Below are 19,707 nucleotides of genomic sequence, written 5' to 3'. Positions count from 1 at the left end.
GTGGTGTTTTGTGGAAGAGTAATTCTCCCCTTTTTAAAATTTTTGTTAAAAGTGTAAGTTTTACTTTTGTCAAGTTTTTTTTGAAACAATAAATCTCATATTTTAAGGATTTTTTTCATATGAGAGTAATTCTCCCCTTTTCAAAATTAAATAGTTAAAAAGAACAATTGCATTGATAAAATGAACCTTTTTGGTGGTGTTCTGTGGTAAGGTAATTCTCCCCTTTTTAAAGTTTTTGTTGTAAGAGTAATATTTACTTTTGTCAAGTTTTATTTGAAAGAGTAAATCTCCTCTCTTAATGATTTTTTTCATATGAGAGTAATTCTCCCCTTTTTAAAGTTTTTGTTATAAGAGTAAGTTTTACTTTTGTCAAGTTTTTTTTAAACAATATATCTCCTCTTTCAAGGATTTTTTTTCATATGAGAGTAAATCCCCCCTTTTCAAAAATTAAATAGTTAAAAGAACCATTTTGTTGATAATATGAAACTTTTTAGTGGTTTTCTGTAGTGAATTATAAACAAAAATGACATTTTTTTTTTTCAGCATCGTCATCAATCAATCCATTGAATAGTTTAACAGAAATTCAGTTAAAAAAACCCGGGTAAAATACTGAATTGATGTCTGTAATATCCGTGTTCGGCATAATAGACACATGCCTTGTATTGTTAGCATTTTTACTGTGAATAAAAAACATGGCGGTTAGCACGCTTTAGCTTATGTTGTATTCAGTTCGTGATTCAACACAAACATCAAATATTACATGGCACCAGAAGTAAACCTGTGTTTAAAATAAAATGGAACAACTTAGACCATTAGAGGCAATGAATTTAAATGGCAATGTTTCAGAAAACTGGAGAAAATGGAAGCAGAGATGGAATCTTTATAAAATAGCTTCAGGAGTCAATGACAAAAATGAAGATATTCAATGTGCCATTTTCCTTCACATGATTGGCGAAGACGCTTTAAGAGTATATGATACATTCATCTTCACAATCGAAGAAAAAGACAAATTAACACCTTTAGTTCAAAAGTTTGAAAGTTATTTCAACCCAAAAAAAAACATTACTTCTGAACGATATTTATTTAATACATGTATCCAAGATAGCAGACTATTTACTGACTTCTTGATTGATTTACAAAATAAAGCTAAAACATGCGAGTTTGGAACCCTCGAAGAAAGCCTTATACGAGACAGAGTAGTCTGTGGTATCGACTCTAAAGCTGCCAGAGAAAGACTACTTCAAGACACTGAGCTCACTCTAGAAAAAACAATCAGTTTTATGAAAGCATATGAAACATAAAAAATACAACTAAAAGCCCTTGAAAATACAATCCAGGCAGATTCCATAAACAAACATGGAAACAGAACTAAATTCAACTCCCTAAAGATTGATAAACCCTTACAAAAACCTTGCTATTACTGTGGATCACAACATACTTCCTCGTTTTGCCTAGCATATGGCCTAAAGTTCACAGCATGTGGAAAACTAAACCATTTTGCCAAAGTATGTAGATCCAAAACCAATCGCTTTAATACTAATACTGTAGACCAAGTTGATCAAAAGGAAGTTAACCTCAACGTTGCAGAGCTATATATTTATCATGTTGCAGCATCGATGGAATGTGCTGACGATTTAACAGCAAATATTACAGTTAACAACAAAAATATAACATTTAAACTAGATACTGGAGCCCAATGTAATGTCATTCCATACAACGTCTACAACTCTATTCCTAGAAGACCTCCTCTCAAAAAAACAATAACCAGACTAAAATCATATGGAGGAAACAATATTCCTGTACTAGGAACTTGCAATCTAACTGTTGAAAATAATAACATTTCACGAGTGTGCCAGTTTTTTGTTGTATCTCTATCCAATGTAAAACCACTTCTTGGTCTAAGTTCCTGCAAATCTCTTGAAATACTAAACATTAACAATGTTGAAATTGATAAAGCTAACATTTTAAAACATTATGGTGACGTTTTCACTGGTCTTGGTTTAGTTAAAGGAAACTATCACATCGCAGTTGCTGAAAATGCAATCCCAGTCATTCATGCACCAAGGAAAGTACCAATGACTGTCCTTCCTAAACTTAAAAGCACACTTGACCGTTTAGTTAAAGCCACAGTGATCTCAAAAATTTCTAAACCGACACCTTGGGTACACTCATTGGTCATCATAGAAAAAAAAGATGGATCTTTAAGATTATGCATTGATCCGAAAGAACTAAACAAGTCTGTTTTAAGACAATACAAAACCACTCCATCTAAAAAATCTCTAGCAAACTTTGCGGCAACAAAGTTTTCACTGTTATAGACATGGCTGATTGCTATTGGCATATAAAACTAGATGAACCTTCTTCAGAGCTATGCACATTTAACACTCCATATGGCAGATACAAATTCAACCGCATGCCATTCGGCATATCATGCGCATCTGATGCTGCACAGGAGATGATTGAACTTAATTTTGGTGATATCCCAAATGTTTTGGCTATCCACGATGATTTGATTATTGCAGCTAAAACAGATACAGAGCATGATACAATTTTCCAAGAAATCCTACAACGAGCTCGTGAGAGAAACATCAGATTCAACCTAAAGAAAATACAATTTCGAGTATCTGAGGTCAAGTATCTTGGCAACATAATCAGCCATGAAGGCATAAGAATTGATCCTGAAAAAACTAAAGCCATATCTGCATACCCATTACCTACATGTCAAGCAGATTTGCAACGGCTCTTAGGAATGGTCAACTATCTGCGACAATTTATCTCAAATATGTCAGAGATAACTACTCCCCTTCGCCAGTTGCTTAAAAAAGACATACTCTGGTCATGGAACCATGAACATACCAGTGCTATAGAAAAAATTAAACAGATTCTTTCATCTTCTCCTGTACTCTCATTCTTTGACACTTCAAAAGATGTCCAGATTCAGGTAGACGCATCTTCACATGGATTAGGAGCCTGTATTATGCAAGAAGGTCACCCGATCAGCTATACTTCCCGTAGTTTAACCACAGCAGAACAGAGATATGCCCAAATAGAGAAAGAACTTTTAGCAATAGTTTTTGCTTGTGAACGTTTTAACCAATATACCTATGGGCGACAGGTCTCCATAGAAAGTGATCACAAACCTCTTGAATATATCTTGCACAAGCCGCTGTCAGAAGCACCACCTCGCATACAAAGATTTCTGATAAGACTTCAAAAATATCAAGTTGTAGTAAAATATGTTCCAGGTAAAGATCTACACATTGCTGACTCCTTATCACGTGCCCACCTCAACATTTTTGACGAAGATGATAGCCTAAATGAGGACTGCAACGTTATGATCCACACTTTAGTTCAAAATTTGCCAATATCAACAAATAGACTAAAGCAATTGCAGCACGACACTAAACTTGACCCTGCGCTCTCTCAAATAACAAACTATATAACTTATGGTTGGCCCCTACACCAACAAATGCTTTGCGGTGAAGAAAAGAAATATTGGAACATCAGAAACAACTTACACATAGCAGAGGGAATAATTCTAAAAGAAAATAAAATAGTCATACCAACCGCTATGAGACCCCTCATATTAAGACAGCTCCACTTATCACACCTTGGCACCGAGAAGACAAAAGCTAGAGCGAGAAATGTTGTTTACTGGCCAGGACTTACAAGCGACATTGATAAACTAATACTTAACTGCAAAAAATGCCTTAAATACCGTAATAACAACAAAAAGGAAAAAATCATTCAACACGACATTCCTGACTTACCGTGGAGTAAAGTAGGATCAGACATATATGAGTTGCATGGAAAAATCTATGTAATTGTTATAGACTACTTTTCTAAATTTATAGAGAGCAGTGTCATTCCTGACAAAACGGCATTCTCTGTTATCAAGTTCATGAAAACCATTTTTACTCGTCACGGAATACCTTCAAATCTCATTGCCGATAACAACCCCTACAACAGTGCAGAGTTCCTTAACTTCTCAAAAGAATATGGGTTCAACTTCACTCCATCAAGTCCTAACTACCCCCAATCAAATGGTCTCAGTGAAATGGGCGTGAAAATTATGAAGAAAATACTAAAAAAATGCGACAACCCTGAACTTGGCCTTCTAGAATACCTTAACACGCCTCTTACAGGTATGGACTACTCTCCATCCCAACTTCTCATGAACAGAAGAACGCGAACAACCCTACCTGTGCACCGTGATTTACTTATACCAGCAGTTCCACTAAATGCTTATAGCCAGATCACCAAGTCCAGAAATCGTCAAAAACAATACTATGACCGGAACGCATCTGAACTCCCAAATCTCGTAGCAAACGACACTGCCTGGATGAAAAAAGATGGAACATGGAAGAAAGTGACAGTTAAAGAAAAACTAACACTACCCAGATCATACAACGTGGTAGATAAATATGGAAGAGTATATCGACGCAATCGTAAACATCTGATTAAAACCAATGAGCAACCACTAGCATATCAGCATGAGCAACTTGATTTACCATACGATTTACCGGCAGTTAGCACACCTCCTACCTTAAATGAGGAAACAGCTAGAAATGAAATAGAAGAAGCTACAATCATTCCCGAAACTCTATCGACTGAACCGCAGCCTGACGTACGCAGATCGTCAAGGACTAAAAACAGACCTGCCTACTTGAGGGACTTCATTTAACTGTGTATATTATAAAGAACTTATTAACTATATGATATATATGCATATCTTTTTAAAAAAAAAAAAAAAAAAAAAAATTATAGAAGGAAGATGTAATATCCGTGTTCGGCATAATAGACACATGCCTTGTATTGTTAGCATTTTTACTGTGAATAAAAAACATGGCGGTTAGCACGCTTTAGCTTATGTTGTATTCAGTTCGTGATTCAACACAAACATCAAATAATACAATGTCAATAAGTAACTAAAGTATATAAAGACTTAATTAAAAATTTTTGTTTTTAGTTTTATCTGTTCTGCTTGTATGATGTCATTTACAAGAAAAGATAATATGAAAAGACATGCTTTACAGGTACATAAAACCATTTTTAGAGATGATCAATCCAAAGATAAAAGAACTCCATGTCACTATCAAGACTGCGGCCAAGTATTTTTTCAAAAAGTCAAACTTATTAAACACATAGAGGAATGTCATGAAGGTATATTTTCCAAAGAATCCTACAATTTTTTATCAGAATCTGAATTCTTAGCATGGAAGGAAAAGGAGGAACTTAATAGTTATGTTTTTTTCAGTAAACAAACTGGTAGTTTTTTCACTGGAAAAAATATAAAAAAACTTATTTTATTTGTCAAAATGATGGTCATTCTAAACCGCATCGCTCTGTTAGTGAACCAGCAAGAAAAACTAATAAAAGGTACTACAGAGGGAGTGTTAAATCAGGTGCCTTCTGCCCTGCCAGAATGATTGTCACAGTAAACAAAAATGGTGTCACAAATGTGCAGTATATCAAAACTCATAACCACAGTGTTAGTATTACAAATACCATGTACCAACCTATCCCAGGTAATATTAAAAAAAATATTTCTACTAAATTATCATAAGGTGTACCTGTAAATACGGTTTATCGTGATCTTAGGGAAAGTTTTGGAGACAGACAAAATAGAAATGATGAAGATGCTGTTTTAACTAAATCACATCTTCTTACAAAAAAGAATATTTCTGATATCAACAGAGCAGTAAAAAAGGGATGTCGGCTTCACCCTGATGATAGCATTTCAACTTTTTTACTTGTTCAAAAGTTGAAGTCTGAAGATTTTAATAGCATTCTGGTTTATAAGCCACAAGGACAACAAACTGTTATCGGCCCAAAAGTGTATGACAACATTGACCTTAATAAGGATTCCTTTGTGGTTGGTATACAAACAAAGCATCAACTATCAATGTTTAAAAAGCATTCATCACAAATTGTTTGTATTGATGCTACACACTGCACCAATCAGTATGCATTTCCTCTTGTAACTTTACTAGTTCGAGATGATTTTAAAAGGGGTTATCCAGTAGCTTTTCTTATTTCTAACCATGCAGATGAACAAACCATAACACCATTCTTAGAGGAAATAAAAAGGAGATGCAATCATTCTGTAAAAGTTAATGCTGTTATGACAGATGACGATTTGTCAGGCTGGAATTCTTTCGATAATGTTTTCGGAGATGTGCGCCACTTGCTATGCAAATGGCATGTAAAACGGGCATGGCGCAATAAACTTCCTTTAGTCGGTCCATCTAATTTACAAGAAGAAGTTTATAGGATCTTAGAGACAATCATTGACGAAAAAAACCCTGATGTTTTTTTATCAACTATGAATGGTTTTGTAAAGGCATATGAACATAAATGTCCTAACTTCATTAGTTACTTTGTTACATACTATGCTCCTCGACATATAAAATGGGCTTCTTGCTATCGCAACTTTCAACATGCTGACACTGATACTAATATGTTATGTGAGTCATTTCATAACAAATTGAAAACAGTTATATGGAAAGACGACCTAATAAAAGGTTAGACGATTTAATCAATTTACTTTTAACAATTGAGGAAGATAGTTATTGGCGCCACAAAAGAGACAACATTTATCTTGGAACAGTATCTCTCCCAAAAAAGTACAAAAAGAGAGATGAAAAAGGAATGTTGATTTCAGATAAATGTATTATTAAATGTTCATTAACTCAGTACACAGTTAAGAGTCAATCAAAAGATGTAACATACAATGTTGACATTCTAACCGACACATGTAAGGAAAGTTTGTGTTCAGAATCATGTCTAAATCCTGCCTGTAAGGGTTTGTGTCAGCATTTATATAGGTGTAATTGTAATGACATCATAATCCTTTGCAAGCATGTTCATAAGTTACGATTCTTTTAAGAACTCAAGAAAAAAACTACACAAAAGTATCTTTAGCTGTTAAAACTGGTAATAATCAAGTGAAGCAAAAATCACAAACATTTATAAATGAGACTGAAAGGTTTCAAAAAAATATTGATGAATTATCTACATTAATTTCTCATCCCATGATAATAAATTTGCAACTTCCTTCAATGAACAGACAACTGGAAGACATGATCAGCCAAGCTGAAGCCATAAAAAATATGAATTCAATTGAGATACCTGTAAAGCCACACAATAACCTTTTAAATTTTGAACCAAATAAGAAGTTAGATAATCAATGGCAGCCTAATAAATTTAAAAGAACAAGAAAAAAAAAATAGGAAAAAGGAAACAAAACCATATCAATATCCTGCACAAAACCAAAAAGAAGAGATAGTTCTGAAATTGTCTCAGCAACATGTTGATCTAATTCATGATAAACAAAGTACAATAATATGCGATAAGATTGAAACTAGTGATTTCACCAACACTCTCATTACGTAAGATATTTAAATACATTTTCAAATACTTGCTACTATTCATATTTTCTATGAATATCTTAGCTTTTAAATAAATTTGCTTATTCAAGTTAATTTGATGTAATGGATAATATATTAGACAGTAAATAAAACAATAAACTATATTTCCTTCAGTATATTAGTTATATTTTTGTGTAAAATATAAATTATTCATATATATGTGTGTTTGTTTATATATATAAATATAAATATAAATATATATATATATATATATATATATATATATATATATATATATATATATATATATATATATATATATATATATATATATATATATATATATATATATAATATATATATATATATATATAAATATATATATATATATATATATATATATTTATTTTTTTAATTTATTGATATATTTAGACATCGCTCTCACCAAATATCTTTTATTTCCCTTTTGACATTAGAAAACAATATACCATCTGACATTTCCTTTAATTTAAAAAAAAACACTCCAGGTTTTCAAAAAGGCTGGCTTCAAGATGAAGTCATAGGAAGTTTTCTACATTGCTTAGAAAAAAGATACCCTTCAATGAAATATTTGGGTCCAACTGAAGCATTAGCTTTAAGCTGTTCAAAAAGTTTATGGCTTTTATGGAGAGATGTTGATACTAAAGTTATAGAACAAGTCCTTATTCCTTTTAACCCAACTAATTCTCATTGGATTTTAATACATCTAAAAGTTATAACAAAAGAAATAACTGTACTTGATCCACTCCATTGCAATATTATGCCAAATAATTTATCACACAATAAATCCATTGCTGTTGCTAAAGACCTTTTTCGACTAAAGTTTAACATTTTAAACCCAACCGTCATTTCAGCCCCAAGTCATTGTTTACAGAAGGATAGTTACAACTGCGGTGTTTACATATGCTATTATGCATTACAACTTTGTGAAGGTATCATTATTTTTACACAATATGCATTCTGCATACAGAGTGCATCTTGTGCAATATTTATATATTGGTATTTTTTTAGTTGTCGATTTTATAACTAATTTTTTTATTATGTTGCTTATATTTAATTAATTGCATTATATAAATTCATTTATGCATTATTAACTATAAATTTAATTATTTGTTCAATAAATTATAATTGTTAATTATAGTTTGCATAACTTATAATTTGTCTGCGACTATTTAAAAATGCATCATTACACGACTTTTTTATTTTCTATTTTATTTAACTTTCTTTAAAATTGTGTTTTCAGAAAAAAATATCAATGATCCATTTAATGAAGTACAATTTCGTAAATATATATACGATACTTTATGCGGTAGGTGTTTAAAGAACCTTGAAAGTGGTTTTGAACGTTTGTACGATATTTGCAGGGCAAGTGTTTATTTTATTTTAACATAATAATAAGCTGAAATTTTTATTCCAATATTGTATTAGGGAATAACCTGTTCCTTTACTATTTTGTTCGTCCACTTTGAACTAAATGCGATTTGGTTGGCGAAAAATAAATATATACCGTTGTTACATTTTAGGTTCTATCCTTATAAACATATGTTTCCTTGTTTCTTTGAGTTGTTTACAGTTATATCTAAATTATAGCTGTCTATGAAATTTGAGAAATTGATGGAGTAATAGATATTGTAGTAGTGATTACAAGGATGACCTTTAATATTTTATTATTACAGATTTGCAAGAACACATCCTCTAAAAAGAACGATTGGGTGCAATGCACAAAATGCCCACAATGGTATCATTGCCAGTGTGCCCACATTTCAATCAAAGATGCGGGTGTCATTGATACTTTCCAATGTCAATGATACAACCCTATCAAGTTTAAAAAACGGCTATTTTCATAGCCACAAATCGTTTTAAAAACATTAAATGACATGAAAAATCTAGTTCCATTCTATTCTAATTACAGGGCCGTGCTAAGGGCGTGAATTAATTATAATTAAGAAAAAAATAAAGGAAATTTTAAGGGAAATCTTTTTTTTTTAATCTTAACTTGTGCTAAAAATGCGCCTCCTTATATAAACTCTAATTAATAAAAGCTCATTTAGTGAACAAAAGAGCGCTCTTTTGTTCTGTAAATGAGATAAATTGCGCCCCCTTCACTTTAAATAAAAGTTATGTCAGAGTTAAAGACAATAACATTTAATTTTTTTAAGAGGAAGGGAGCACAATTTTTCTTGCTTTCCCGAAGCGCTAAGTTGGCTCGGTACGAACCTGTCTAATTCTAGTTGTTTTTTAAGTTTTAAATCAGACAATAACTTAACAAATTTAATAAAATATCATATCATTTTTAAATAGCCTGTTTAATAGGCCTAATTTGTTTCAGTTTTTAAACAACGTGATTTGTTAAATATTTGGGGAGAGTGGTCTAAAATATCCCCCTTTTCAAAAAATGATACAATCAACTAGCCTCGTACAAACAAACCTAAAAACAAATTTTTTAAAGGATATTCAATTTATGCTCTACAATTTGTTATCTGAAAATTAAAGATGCATTTATGCCTTACGTTAAGAAGCAACCGATAAAAAGAGAGATGCCAGGGGCCCATTTCACCCTAGTGTTAGCCTAAAATGGGTGATGATAAGTATATGAAGCTAAATAAATCATTTAAGATAATAAGTATAATATTAGATAATCCGTAATCGTTAATCCGTAAGTTAATCGCTAATCCTTAATCGTCGGAATGTGATTGGTTGATTGTTTTTTTTCTTGAAGATTATAAATGTGTCATATGATTGGTTGCCTAAAATGAAAGTCGTAACAGGATTGGTTGATTTTATTTACCCCCTGTTAGGGATTACGACGAGTATAAAAGTTGTGTTTCAGTTCATTCTAGTCAGTACAGCGATCTACGCCACACGACATCCCGAACCTCTGCTCAAATTTTTTTTCAAGATGGCAGTCAGTTCAACAACAACCACATTGAAGTTGCAAGATGGCGAAGTGGAAATACCATTTGAGCAGCGTCCTACTGTTAACATGGCGGAGTTGTTATTTCGGTTAAGACCTGTACCAGTTTCGTTGCCGTTGCAGGTAAATATAAAACTAAAAAATATAATAATAATGGAGTGTATATAAAATATATGAAATGTATAAATGATTTTTAGGTAGCAGAAATAAGTTCCACCTACCAAGAGGAAGAGGTCATCCTCGTTGATTCCGAAGATGACATCAATGACTTCCTCTTAGAAGAACAGGAATTCATCTTTGAAGATCAAGAAGAGAGCGATAGTGATAGCGATAGCGAACAAACTGAGGAGAGCGAAGATGAAGAAGAATCGGAAAGCGAGGAGAGTGAAGATGATGAACGACATGATCCGGACTATCAACCTGGAATGAACGACTTGAGGGTGATTTTAAACCCCATAATGCGTCTGAACAGAAACGCAAGATGATTTTTTATGAAATTGTATATTTTTTAATAAATTATAAATAAATGATTTATAAAATATACATATATTATCATGGCGCTACTCGACTTTCTCCCCCCCCCTAATTTTATGATTGATTCTGATAGAGAATTTTATGCTGATTAAGAATCGTATAAAAACATGGGTCTCAAAATCAATGGAAAGTGCTCTAATTCGAAGTCAAAGTTGTAAAAAATCCCACTAAAAACCCTAATATTCGCCATTTTTTTTCAAAACGCTTTCATTTTTAACGAAAATTAATTACCGTTTTATTGCGCAATAAACAGACCTGGTTTCCATAAGCCTTATAATTATTTTTTTTAAAGTATTGTAACGAAAGTGTTATAACGAAATGAAATTAATAGAAGATTTCAAATAAAGGTTGAACGTAGAATGTCATAATGTAGAAAAATTGATGAATAATTATTATTGTATCGTACGCTGGTTTTTTTTATTAAAAAAAACGGTTTGAAGGTTACGTTTTCTAAACTTTACATGTGATAGAACAACAATGAACTGAGTTTCAAAAGTTCTTCTTTTAGGAAACTAAACTGTTAAATTCTTTTTTAAATTTTATTACAAAAGTACATTACTTGCAATATAGTTTATTCTCTAATAAATCAAAAAACGGTTATTTTCTTTGCCACAAAAAATTGTGCAAGATAAACATACTTTAACGAATTTTTTAACGTAAAAACCATGCTATTAATAATTTGCTTTTGTCAGCTAAAAGATCATTAACTTAATATTTTCAAAATGGCGAATATTAGGGTTTTTAGTGGGATTTTTTACAACTTTGACTTCGAATTAGAGCACTTTCCATTGATTTTGAGACCCATGTTTTTATACGATTCTTAATCAGCATAAAATTCTCTATCAGAATCAATCATAAAATTAGGGGGGGGAGAAAGTCGAGTAGCGCCTATTATTATTAGATATCGTCATATACACATATAGTTATTCAATTGTTACACAAAAATCGCTTGTGATGTATACATATTCTTTGAACCGTATTCGTCAAATTTGAAACGTTCTTCTAGTATATCTTATTAAATATAGGGTTTTATATATTGGGTTTTCGATATCGGTTTTCAATATCGGGTTTTCAATATCGGGTTTTCAATATCGGGTTTTCAATATCGGGTTTTATAATCGTCGTATTTAACAATATAAACATGTTCGTTTTTTAGATAAAGTGATCACCATTTGATTGAGTTCTAGAAATGTTGGTTTATAGTTCGATCGATATTTTGAAAAATAAATAACACGAACCATGTTTTTATATAATTAATCTAAAAAATAATTTTAAAATCTAAATCTAAAAAGACTTAAATAATTTTCATTCAAAGAAATTAATTTACTAAAAACTATATAAAAATAACGATAAAATTAATGAGATAAATCAACGATATGAAACAATAAAAAGAGGTTTTATAGTGTAACATATATTTAAAAGTTTCAAAATTTTTTCAATGTCAAATATAAATTGTAAAAAAGTTTCACTTTCATATTGTGAATGTCCTGGTCCGTCAATTCTTTAAAAATCAACAAATCGCCCTTGATTTTTAAACATGGAAAACTTGTTTCGTTAGGAACAAAATTAGGATTTTTAACCATTCTTTCATAACGCCATTTTTTAATGATTTTTTTAAGCTCTTCTTTTTCTTGAACAGTAAACTTGTCTTTATATTTTAAATTGTAAACTTTGTACTTTTTTTGCACGATAGGTAATACCTCTTTTGTTTGATTAATGGTGTGATTTGACGTCATTAAATTTTTGGACGGTTCGGAATTTAAATCTTTTGACATGTTCATTATTATTGATCTAAAACAAAATTTTTATGAAAATATTCAATTACAACAGAATCACTTTGAACATTAATAACATTATTATTATTAAAATGTTATACAATAAAATGACAATAATCAAAATCATTCGTAGCATGTAATAACTTTAAATAATATTTTTTATGTGTTGAAAAACCAATATCTTTAATCATTTCACTTGTATTTGAATAATTATCAACTTCCATGTTTACAACAAATTATTAATCGTTCATCAACCCTTGTATTTCTCTTACAATATCATAACGTTTCATATAAGCTAATATTCTTAAATTTTCAGCAAAGCTCTTTTTTAAATAAAATACTATAGCTAAATTTAAATGTGCCAGTTTCCTATTGTCATAATCCAATTCTTCTAATTTTGATTCTGTCATTCCTCCAAGTCTAGCATATATTTTCGAATCCAATCCCAATTGTTTAGCTATTATATTCATAGCCATTGTTTCATTTCTTTTTTTTATTTGTTGTCGTTCATATTTAGGGATTGCAATCCCGGAGGTTTTTTTCAATCCCGGGATTTCGGGATTGAAAAACATCAATCCCGGGATCCCGGGATTGAAAAGCAGATACAACTTCTATATAGTATTAATTAGAATAAAAACATTACATTTAAATAAAAATACATTTATTAAATGACTTTAATTTAACATGTTAATTAAATTTTACATGTTAATTAATGTAAAACAATTATGTTAGAAATAAGGAGATATGTTATGTTTTGTGTGCTTCGAAATGCGACTTCAGGAAGCATAACGCGTCCAAAGTTTTATCGCCTAAACGGTTAAGAATTTTTGTATTGAACAGTCCAGCGGAAGAAAATGCCCGCTCAGCCTCAACACTTGTCGATTTCACGGTCGTTAGAAAAGAATAAACTCTTTCTAACTAATCGCCACGTGTATCCACATTTTCAAATAGTGTCATTTCTTTTTGAAATTTTGATGACAAAATTTCATGTCTAATTGGTTGTATTGGTGATTGTCCTTCTTTAATAACATCAAGTTCCTCTTCAATACTTAAAGTATTACTTTCAAACTCAGGAGCCATTTTAGGTTCCTCAATCAAATCCAGCATGTCAGACTCAACTGATGCTCTTACTAGAGCAGGATTGGAAGCATTTAATCTTTCCAACAATTCTACCAAAAGTTTTCGACATTTAAATGAAGAAGGCACTGTAATCATTTCTTCATCGACTTCAACGGGGCTTCGACCGTTATGCAGGTATTGCAGAAGTCCACTCATATCGGTTTGGCGTTCATGCATGCGAGTCATTAAAGCTCTACGCATTTCTTTGCTTGTATTATTGTCAGCATCTTTTAATTTTGTAAGCATGAAATTAATAGCAATGTCGGCTGTAAATAGGTTAGAATCTCGACGACATATTGCTTCAACCGTTAGGGTTGGCTTGCACTGGGTATACCCAGTGCAAGATAATTCTATAGTTCTGTCAGATGATGAAGTGACAAATTGTCAGAGATTATTACAACTTTAGTTCCCATTAAAGCAACGGTTGAAGCAATATGTCGTCGAGATTCTAACCTATTTACAGCCGACATTGCTATTAGTTTCATGCTTATAAAATTAAAAGATGCTGACAATAATACAAGCAAAGAACGTTAACGTTAAATATCAATTCATGGTTTTTGTATACCACTTTTTACTTTGTAAAATTGTTTAAGCATTAACAGAAGACTGCTCCGCCGTGTCTTGCAGTCCATTATTAAAGACAGTTGTTTTCCAGATTCAGCCTTAATATATTTTTGTAAGATGTCGTTCTTGGTAGGTGATTGTTTAAGTTTTAGTATTAGTTTGCGTACTTTTTTAATGTCTGGCCCATAATGAACTTAATTTAGTTCAATTTTAGGTCTTAACTTTTCATGATTGTAGTCCAACAAATCTTCCTCAGTGTCCTCATTCTCGGATGATTCACTGTCAGAAAATTCATTGTTAAAATCTGGCTGATTTGCATCGAATTCATACAGGTCTATGTGTATGAAGTCCTTTTGTTGAGCCACCACCAATTTTTAAAATTTTCTTGCAGTTTGGTAATTTACACATCGCTGTTTGGCCTTTCCCATCCCGTAGAAAATATTTCCAAACAGCTGAGTTACTTTTAATTGTAAAACCCACATACGACATGCTGATTTAATTTTTGATTATAAGATTCTCCCTTATAAGAAACGCGCTTTTCTTCAGTTTGAAAAAACTGACAATAGTAAAGAACCTACAAAAAATTATTAACAATAGTAACTCAGGTATTAAAAAATCTAACTAATTTAACGCGAATATTTTTAAAGTGTTTACGTAAGTAACTTTTTAGAAACAACGTAAATTTGTATTATATAACAAATTATTATAAAATAAATATAAACCGTATGTAATGATAAAAAGCGTGGGTATCGTAAGCAAGCATACTATAATAATTTTTTTCTTTGCTTACAAATCTATTATTTAAATCAGATCGTATTCAATTTTTAAATAGTGTATATGTTAACCAACATGACATAATGCAAAGATTTTCACTTTTGTTTTTCTCTAAATCAATCCTTTTCGATATCGTATTTTATTGTACAACCGAAAATACAATGCTTTTTACAATTTTATGTTAAATAAAAATTATTTTATTGATACGCAAAATTGTTGGTATTTTACTATATTTTTTCATTACGCTTTGTTTTGTTCGATCTAAAAGGGAATCCCGGGATTGATGTTAGACAATCCCGGGATTTCGGGATCATAAAAAAAGTCGGGATCCCGGGATTTCGGGATCCCGGGATCCCAGGATTGCAATCGCTATTCATATTCTTCATCGAAATAATCATCATCTACTTCAACAGCCATTCTTCTTTTATTATTATTTTGTTTATTCATCTTTTATAATATAAATATAAATAATATTTATTAACATAAATACTATTGATATTAATTATAAAAATTTCTTTTAAAAAACCAAAGTAAGAAATGATAAAAAATATATTTTATAAACACATTTTTATAAACTGTTATATTTCATTTCTTTTTTTATTAATTCCAAATCACAATTTGTCATTTCTTTACAAATAAAAATGTCATTATTGTGTTTCATACAAGGAAAACTTGGCGCTACTCGACTTTCTCCCCCCCCTAATTTTATGATTGATTCTGATAGAGAATTTTATGCTGATTAAGAATCGTATAAAAACATGGGTCTCAAAATCAATGGAAAGTGCTCTAATTCGAAGTCAAAGTTGTAAAAAATCCCACTAAAAACCCTAATATTCGCCATTTTGAAAATATTAAGTTAATGATCTTTTAGCTGACAAAAGCAAATTATTAATAGCATGGTTTTTACGTTAAAAAATTCGTTAAAGTATGTTTATCTTGCACAATTTTTTGTGGCAAAGAAAATAACCGTTTTTTGATTTATTAGAGAATAAACTATATTGCAAGTAATGTACTTTTGTAATAAAATTTAAAAAAGAATTTAACAGTTTAGTTTCCTAAAAGAAGAACTTTTGAAACTCAGTTCATTGTTGTTCTATCACATGTAAAGTTTAGAAAACGTAACCTTCAAACCGTTTTTTTTAATAAAAAAAACCAGCGTACGATACAATAATAATTATTCATCAATTTTTCTACATTATGACATTCTACGTTCAACCTTTATTTGAAATCTTCTATTAATTTCATTTCGTTATAACACTTTCGTTACAATACTTTAAAAAAAATAATTATAAGGCTTATGGAAACCAGGTCTGTTTATTGCGCAATAAAACGGTAATTAATTTTCGTTAAAAATGAAAGCGTTTTGAAAAAAAATGGCGAATATTAGGGTTTTTAGTGGGATTTTTTACAACTTTGACTTCGAATTAGAGCACTTTCCATTGATTTTGAGACCCATGTTTTTATACGATTCTTAATCAGCATAAAATTCTCTATCAGAATCAATCATAAAATTAGGGGGGGGAGAAAGTCGAGTAGTGCCGAAAACTTTTATTGTCCGGTAATAATGACATATTTTTTATAATTCTTTCGTATCTCCATTTTTTTATAATATTTTTCACCTCCTTCTTTTCTTGTTTTGTCCATAAATGTTTTTCCTTAACAATATAAACTTTGTAACTCTTTGAAATAACAGTGAACGTTAATTTTTTTGTCGTCTCTAAACAATTTTGTTTTTCCATATTTATTTTTTCTAAAAAAATTTTATAACATATTATCATTACAAAAGGATTCATTTTTAAAAATGAACAATGACATAATAAAACAGTTTAAAAAACAATTCTATTCAAAATAATTCATTTTATACGTTAATAAAACAATAACAAAAACCTTTTATGACATGATTTAATACCAAAAAGAATAAAAATTTTATACAATATTTTGTCATTCATTAAATCCAATGTTTTTCTAAATATATGAAATGTCCTTTCATTGCTAAATAGGCATGAATTCTTTTTTGATAATGAGTGGGGTCTCTTTGATATACTTTCAACACGACTTCGTAAATTTTGTCATACAACGTACGTCGATCGTAATCAATACTTTCAATATTTGGTCTGGGTAAAAAGTCATATCCAAATTCTTTCCAGTTTTGTCCAATTAAATCCATTACTATGTTTACAATTTTATTCATGCGGATTTCTTTAACCATTTTTTTGTTAATCTAAAAAATTAAAAAACTATTTTACATTTAAACATTTTTTAAAATGAACATTACTACAATAACAAAACATTAATTTTTTTAAAAAAAAAGAAACCATTATACATATAAGGATATATTATTATATAACCATACAGTTTTTGTGTTCGTCAATACAACTACTACATACCCTATGAACACAATATATACATTGATAATTATTATTTATACATTTTTCATGTTCATAAAAAGCATTACAATAAGGAAATTTTGTAACGCAATTATTATAATGGTAGCTCATACATATCTCACAAATATAATTTTGACAATTGACACAAAAAGTCGTATTACATTTTAATTCTTTACAATTGAAACAAAATTTAAAGCATAACATAAATGTTTCTTCAAATGCTGTTTTTAATTCGGACTTGAACTCCTTCAATTCATTTTTCAAATTTTTTTATTTCTTCTTGAATTGTTATCACTTTTTGAACATGTTTGTCGCAATATGGATGAAATTTTTTATTTTTCATCAATTTTGCTTTTCCCATCTAAAAATAAAATTTGTTCCTCAAATATTTGACATTTATCATCAGTACATCTTTTATGAGATTTATCTAAATTTAAATTTTTTATAATAGACATTTTTTTAACATACTGTATTTTCGAAGCATATTCTTTTAATGTTTCTTCGGTTAACAATTTATGACATATATTTTGATGAAAATGAAAACATGAAACACAATAATACAACGCACATTTACAACAATCAAATAAGTCCGTGTTTTGTTTATTGATTAAAAACCATTCGTCACAACAATCGCAATTTCCGTATTCTTCTGCAGGACATGCAAAGTCCATATGTTTATCGGCTATTCTTTGATAATGATTTTTCAAATCCTTAATATAAGACAAATATTGTACTGATAAAAAATCCATAATATACCTTTATAGTTTGAACTTTTTTTGTTTTTTGTATAAACAAAAAACTTCTTGACTCTTCCGAGTTGTTCGATGAAATGTGATTTTTCTGACTCAATTTATATGTTTTTTTGTTGATTAACAATTTTAATCTTTTTTAATCCTTCAAAATTTTTCTTATTGTAAAAAGTTGTTTTCGAAACTACGACAGATTAACAATTTTGCAATGTTAATCTTTTTTAATACTTTAAAAAATTTTTCTTATTGTAAAAAGTTGTTTTCGAAACTACGACAGATTAACAATTTTGCAATGTTAATCTTTTTTAATACTTTAAAAAATTTTCTTATTGTAAAAAGTTGTTTTCGAAACTACGACAGATTAACAATTTTGCAATGTTAATCTTTTTTAATACTTTAAAAAATTTTTCTTATTGTAAAAAGTTGTTTTCGAAACTACGACAGATTAACAATTTTGCAATGTTAATCTTTTTTAATACTTTAAAAATTTTTTCTTATTGTAAAAAGTTGTTTTCGAAACTACGACAGATTAAAATTTTGCAATGTTAATCTTTTTTAATACTTTAAAAATTTTTTCATTGTAACTAAACTAAAATGACTCATCACCTTTGTGTTTTTTTAATTTTTTTACTTTGAGTAATGTTTATTTTTAACATGTCTATTGTTTAAGGATTAAAGTGAAAAAAACATATAAATTGGGGTTGTTTTTCTCAACAAGTCATCAATCGCTCAAAAGCAACAAGACAGTGATCAAGAAGTAACAAGAAAAAAGAACAAGGCTACAAGGTTGTAAGTAAATAAAAAATGGTTAGTTTATCTGCGACACCATCTTCTAACTTTTTAAATTATGGACAATTAGCGGCTGGTTCTCTATATTGTATTTATTTAAATGAAAAGGTTGATGCAAAGAGTAAATTGAATCAGTATTTAAATTGTCCTATACAATTAATAGGTCAGTTTGATTTTAATAAAAATGTATTTTATGTTATTCGAAATGCAAAAAAAATTTCAGTGTTGTTACCGTTTAAAAAAATTAACGAATGTTTAAATCACAGTTTAACTGATTGTGAAAGTTTAGACAATCCAAAATTTAATGTAAAATGTTTTATGTATCGCGCTGCTATAAAAACATCGCCTGATGACAATCGTTTCATAAATCCAAAAATCAGCGGTGAAAGAAAAATGGAATATTATTATAACGTGGTTGATGATAACGCTATTTGTTATGAAAATTGGGATGAAAATTTTATAGCTGAAATGTTTATTGAAAGTATAAAAGAAAGTCAAAATAACGCTTGGAAAACCATTAGTAAAGAATTTACAATTCCATTGACCACTTTTAATGCGGATAAACCTACTCTGATATCTATGTATAATTATAATCCAGATAAAGAAGTTGATGTGTTTATTAAAGAACAAAACAGATTACAATATGAAGTAATGAACAAAAAATCTATTCCGTCTTACATCTTAACAGAAAAA

General features: G+C 29.9%; 3 protein-coding genes and 1 pseudogene across 4 annotated transcripts; all 4 read left to right on the top strand.

Annotated features, from left to right (window-relative positions):
- The first annotated feature begins 1,616 nt into the window (after positions 1 to 1,616).
- Positions 1,617 to 2,318, top strand: LOC149885780 (uncharacterized). Its single transcript, XM_090094261.1, has one exon. It carries the CDS (start codon positions 1,617 to 1,619, stop codon positions 2,316 to 2,318), a length of 702 nt encoding a protein of 233 aa, XP_089950387.1.
- A 2,602-nt stretch (positions 2,319 to 4,920) lies between these two features.
- Positions 4,921 to 7,406, top strand: LOC149885779 (uncharacterized; annotated as a pseudogene). The gene is made up of 2 exons (XR_016454155.1): positions 4,921 to 5,163; positions 5,353 to 7,406. The product of XR_016454155.1 is annotated as an uncharacterized LOC149885779 (transcript).
- Positions 7,407 to 7,873: 467 nt separating this feature from the next.
- LOC149885778 (uncharacterized) lies at positions 7,874 to 9,320 on the top strand. The gene is made up of 3 exons (XM_090093201.1): positions 7,874 to 8,341; positions 8,653 to 8,774; positions 9,086 to 9,320. The coding sequence occupies exons 1-3, from the start codon at positions 7,972 to 7,974 to the stop codon at positions 9,215 to 9,217; spliced, it is 624 nt and encodes a 207-aa protein (XP_089949327.1). The 5' UTR covers positions 7,874 to 7,971; the 3' UTR covers positions 9,218 to 9,320.
- Positions 9,321 to 9,460: 140 nt separating this feature from the next.
- Positions 9,461 to 10,808, top strand: LOC149885777 (uncharacterized). Its single transcript, XM_090094260.1, has 2 exons — positions 9,461 to 10,446; positions 10,521 to 10,808. The coding sequence occupies exons 1-2, from the start codon at positions 10,162 to 10,164 to the stop codon at positions 10,806 to 10,808; spliced, it is 573 nt and encodes a 190-aa protein (XP_089950386.1). The 5' UTR covers positions 9,461 to 10,161.
- Positions 10,809 to 19,707: the final 8,899 nt, after the last annotated feature.

The sequence above is a fragment of the Hydra viridissima genome, unplaced genomic scaffold (assembly GCF_058129835.1).
Source record: "Hydra viridissima isolate aposymbiotic clone 2 unplaced genomic scaffold, HvirCarnegie_v1 scaffold_7, whole genome shotgun sequence".
In the NCBI taxonomy this organism is placed as follows: Eukaryota; Metazoa; Cnidaria; class Hydrozoa; order Anthoathecata; family Hydridae; genus Hydra; species Hydra viridissima.
The sequence above is the reverse complement of the archived record's forward strand: the minus strand, read 5'-3'. Positions and strand labels throughout refer to the sequence as shown.

Excerpts from the sequence above, each read along its gene's own strand:
- LOC149885780 (XM_090094261.1), top strand. The coding sequence starts at position 1,617 with ATGGAATGTGCTGACGATTTAACAGCAAATATTACAGTTAACAACAAA.
- LOC149885778 (XM_090093201.1), top strand. The coding sequence starts at position 7,972 with ATGAAATATTTGGGTCCAACTGAAGCATTAGCTTTAAGCTGTTCAAAA. Across the intron at positions 8,342-8,652 it reads TGCATTACAACTTTGTGAAG|AAAAAAATATCAATGATCCA; the intron begins GTATCATTATTT and ends TTGTGTTTTCAG. Across the intron at positions 8,775-9,085 it reads GTTTGTACGATATTTGCAGG|ATTTGCAAGAACACATCCTC; the intron begins GCAAGTGTTTAT and ends TTATTATTACAG.
- LOC149885777 (XM_090094260.1), top strand. The coding sequence starts at position 10,162 with ATGAAAGTCGTAACAGGATTGGTTGATTTTATTTACCCCCTGTTAGGG. Across the intron at positions 10,447-10,520 it reads CAGTTTCGTTGCCGTTGCAG|GTAGCAGAAATAAGTTCCAC; the intron begins GTAAATATAAAA and ends AATGATTTTTAG.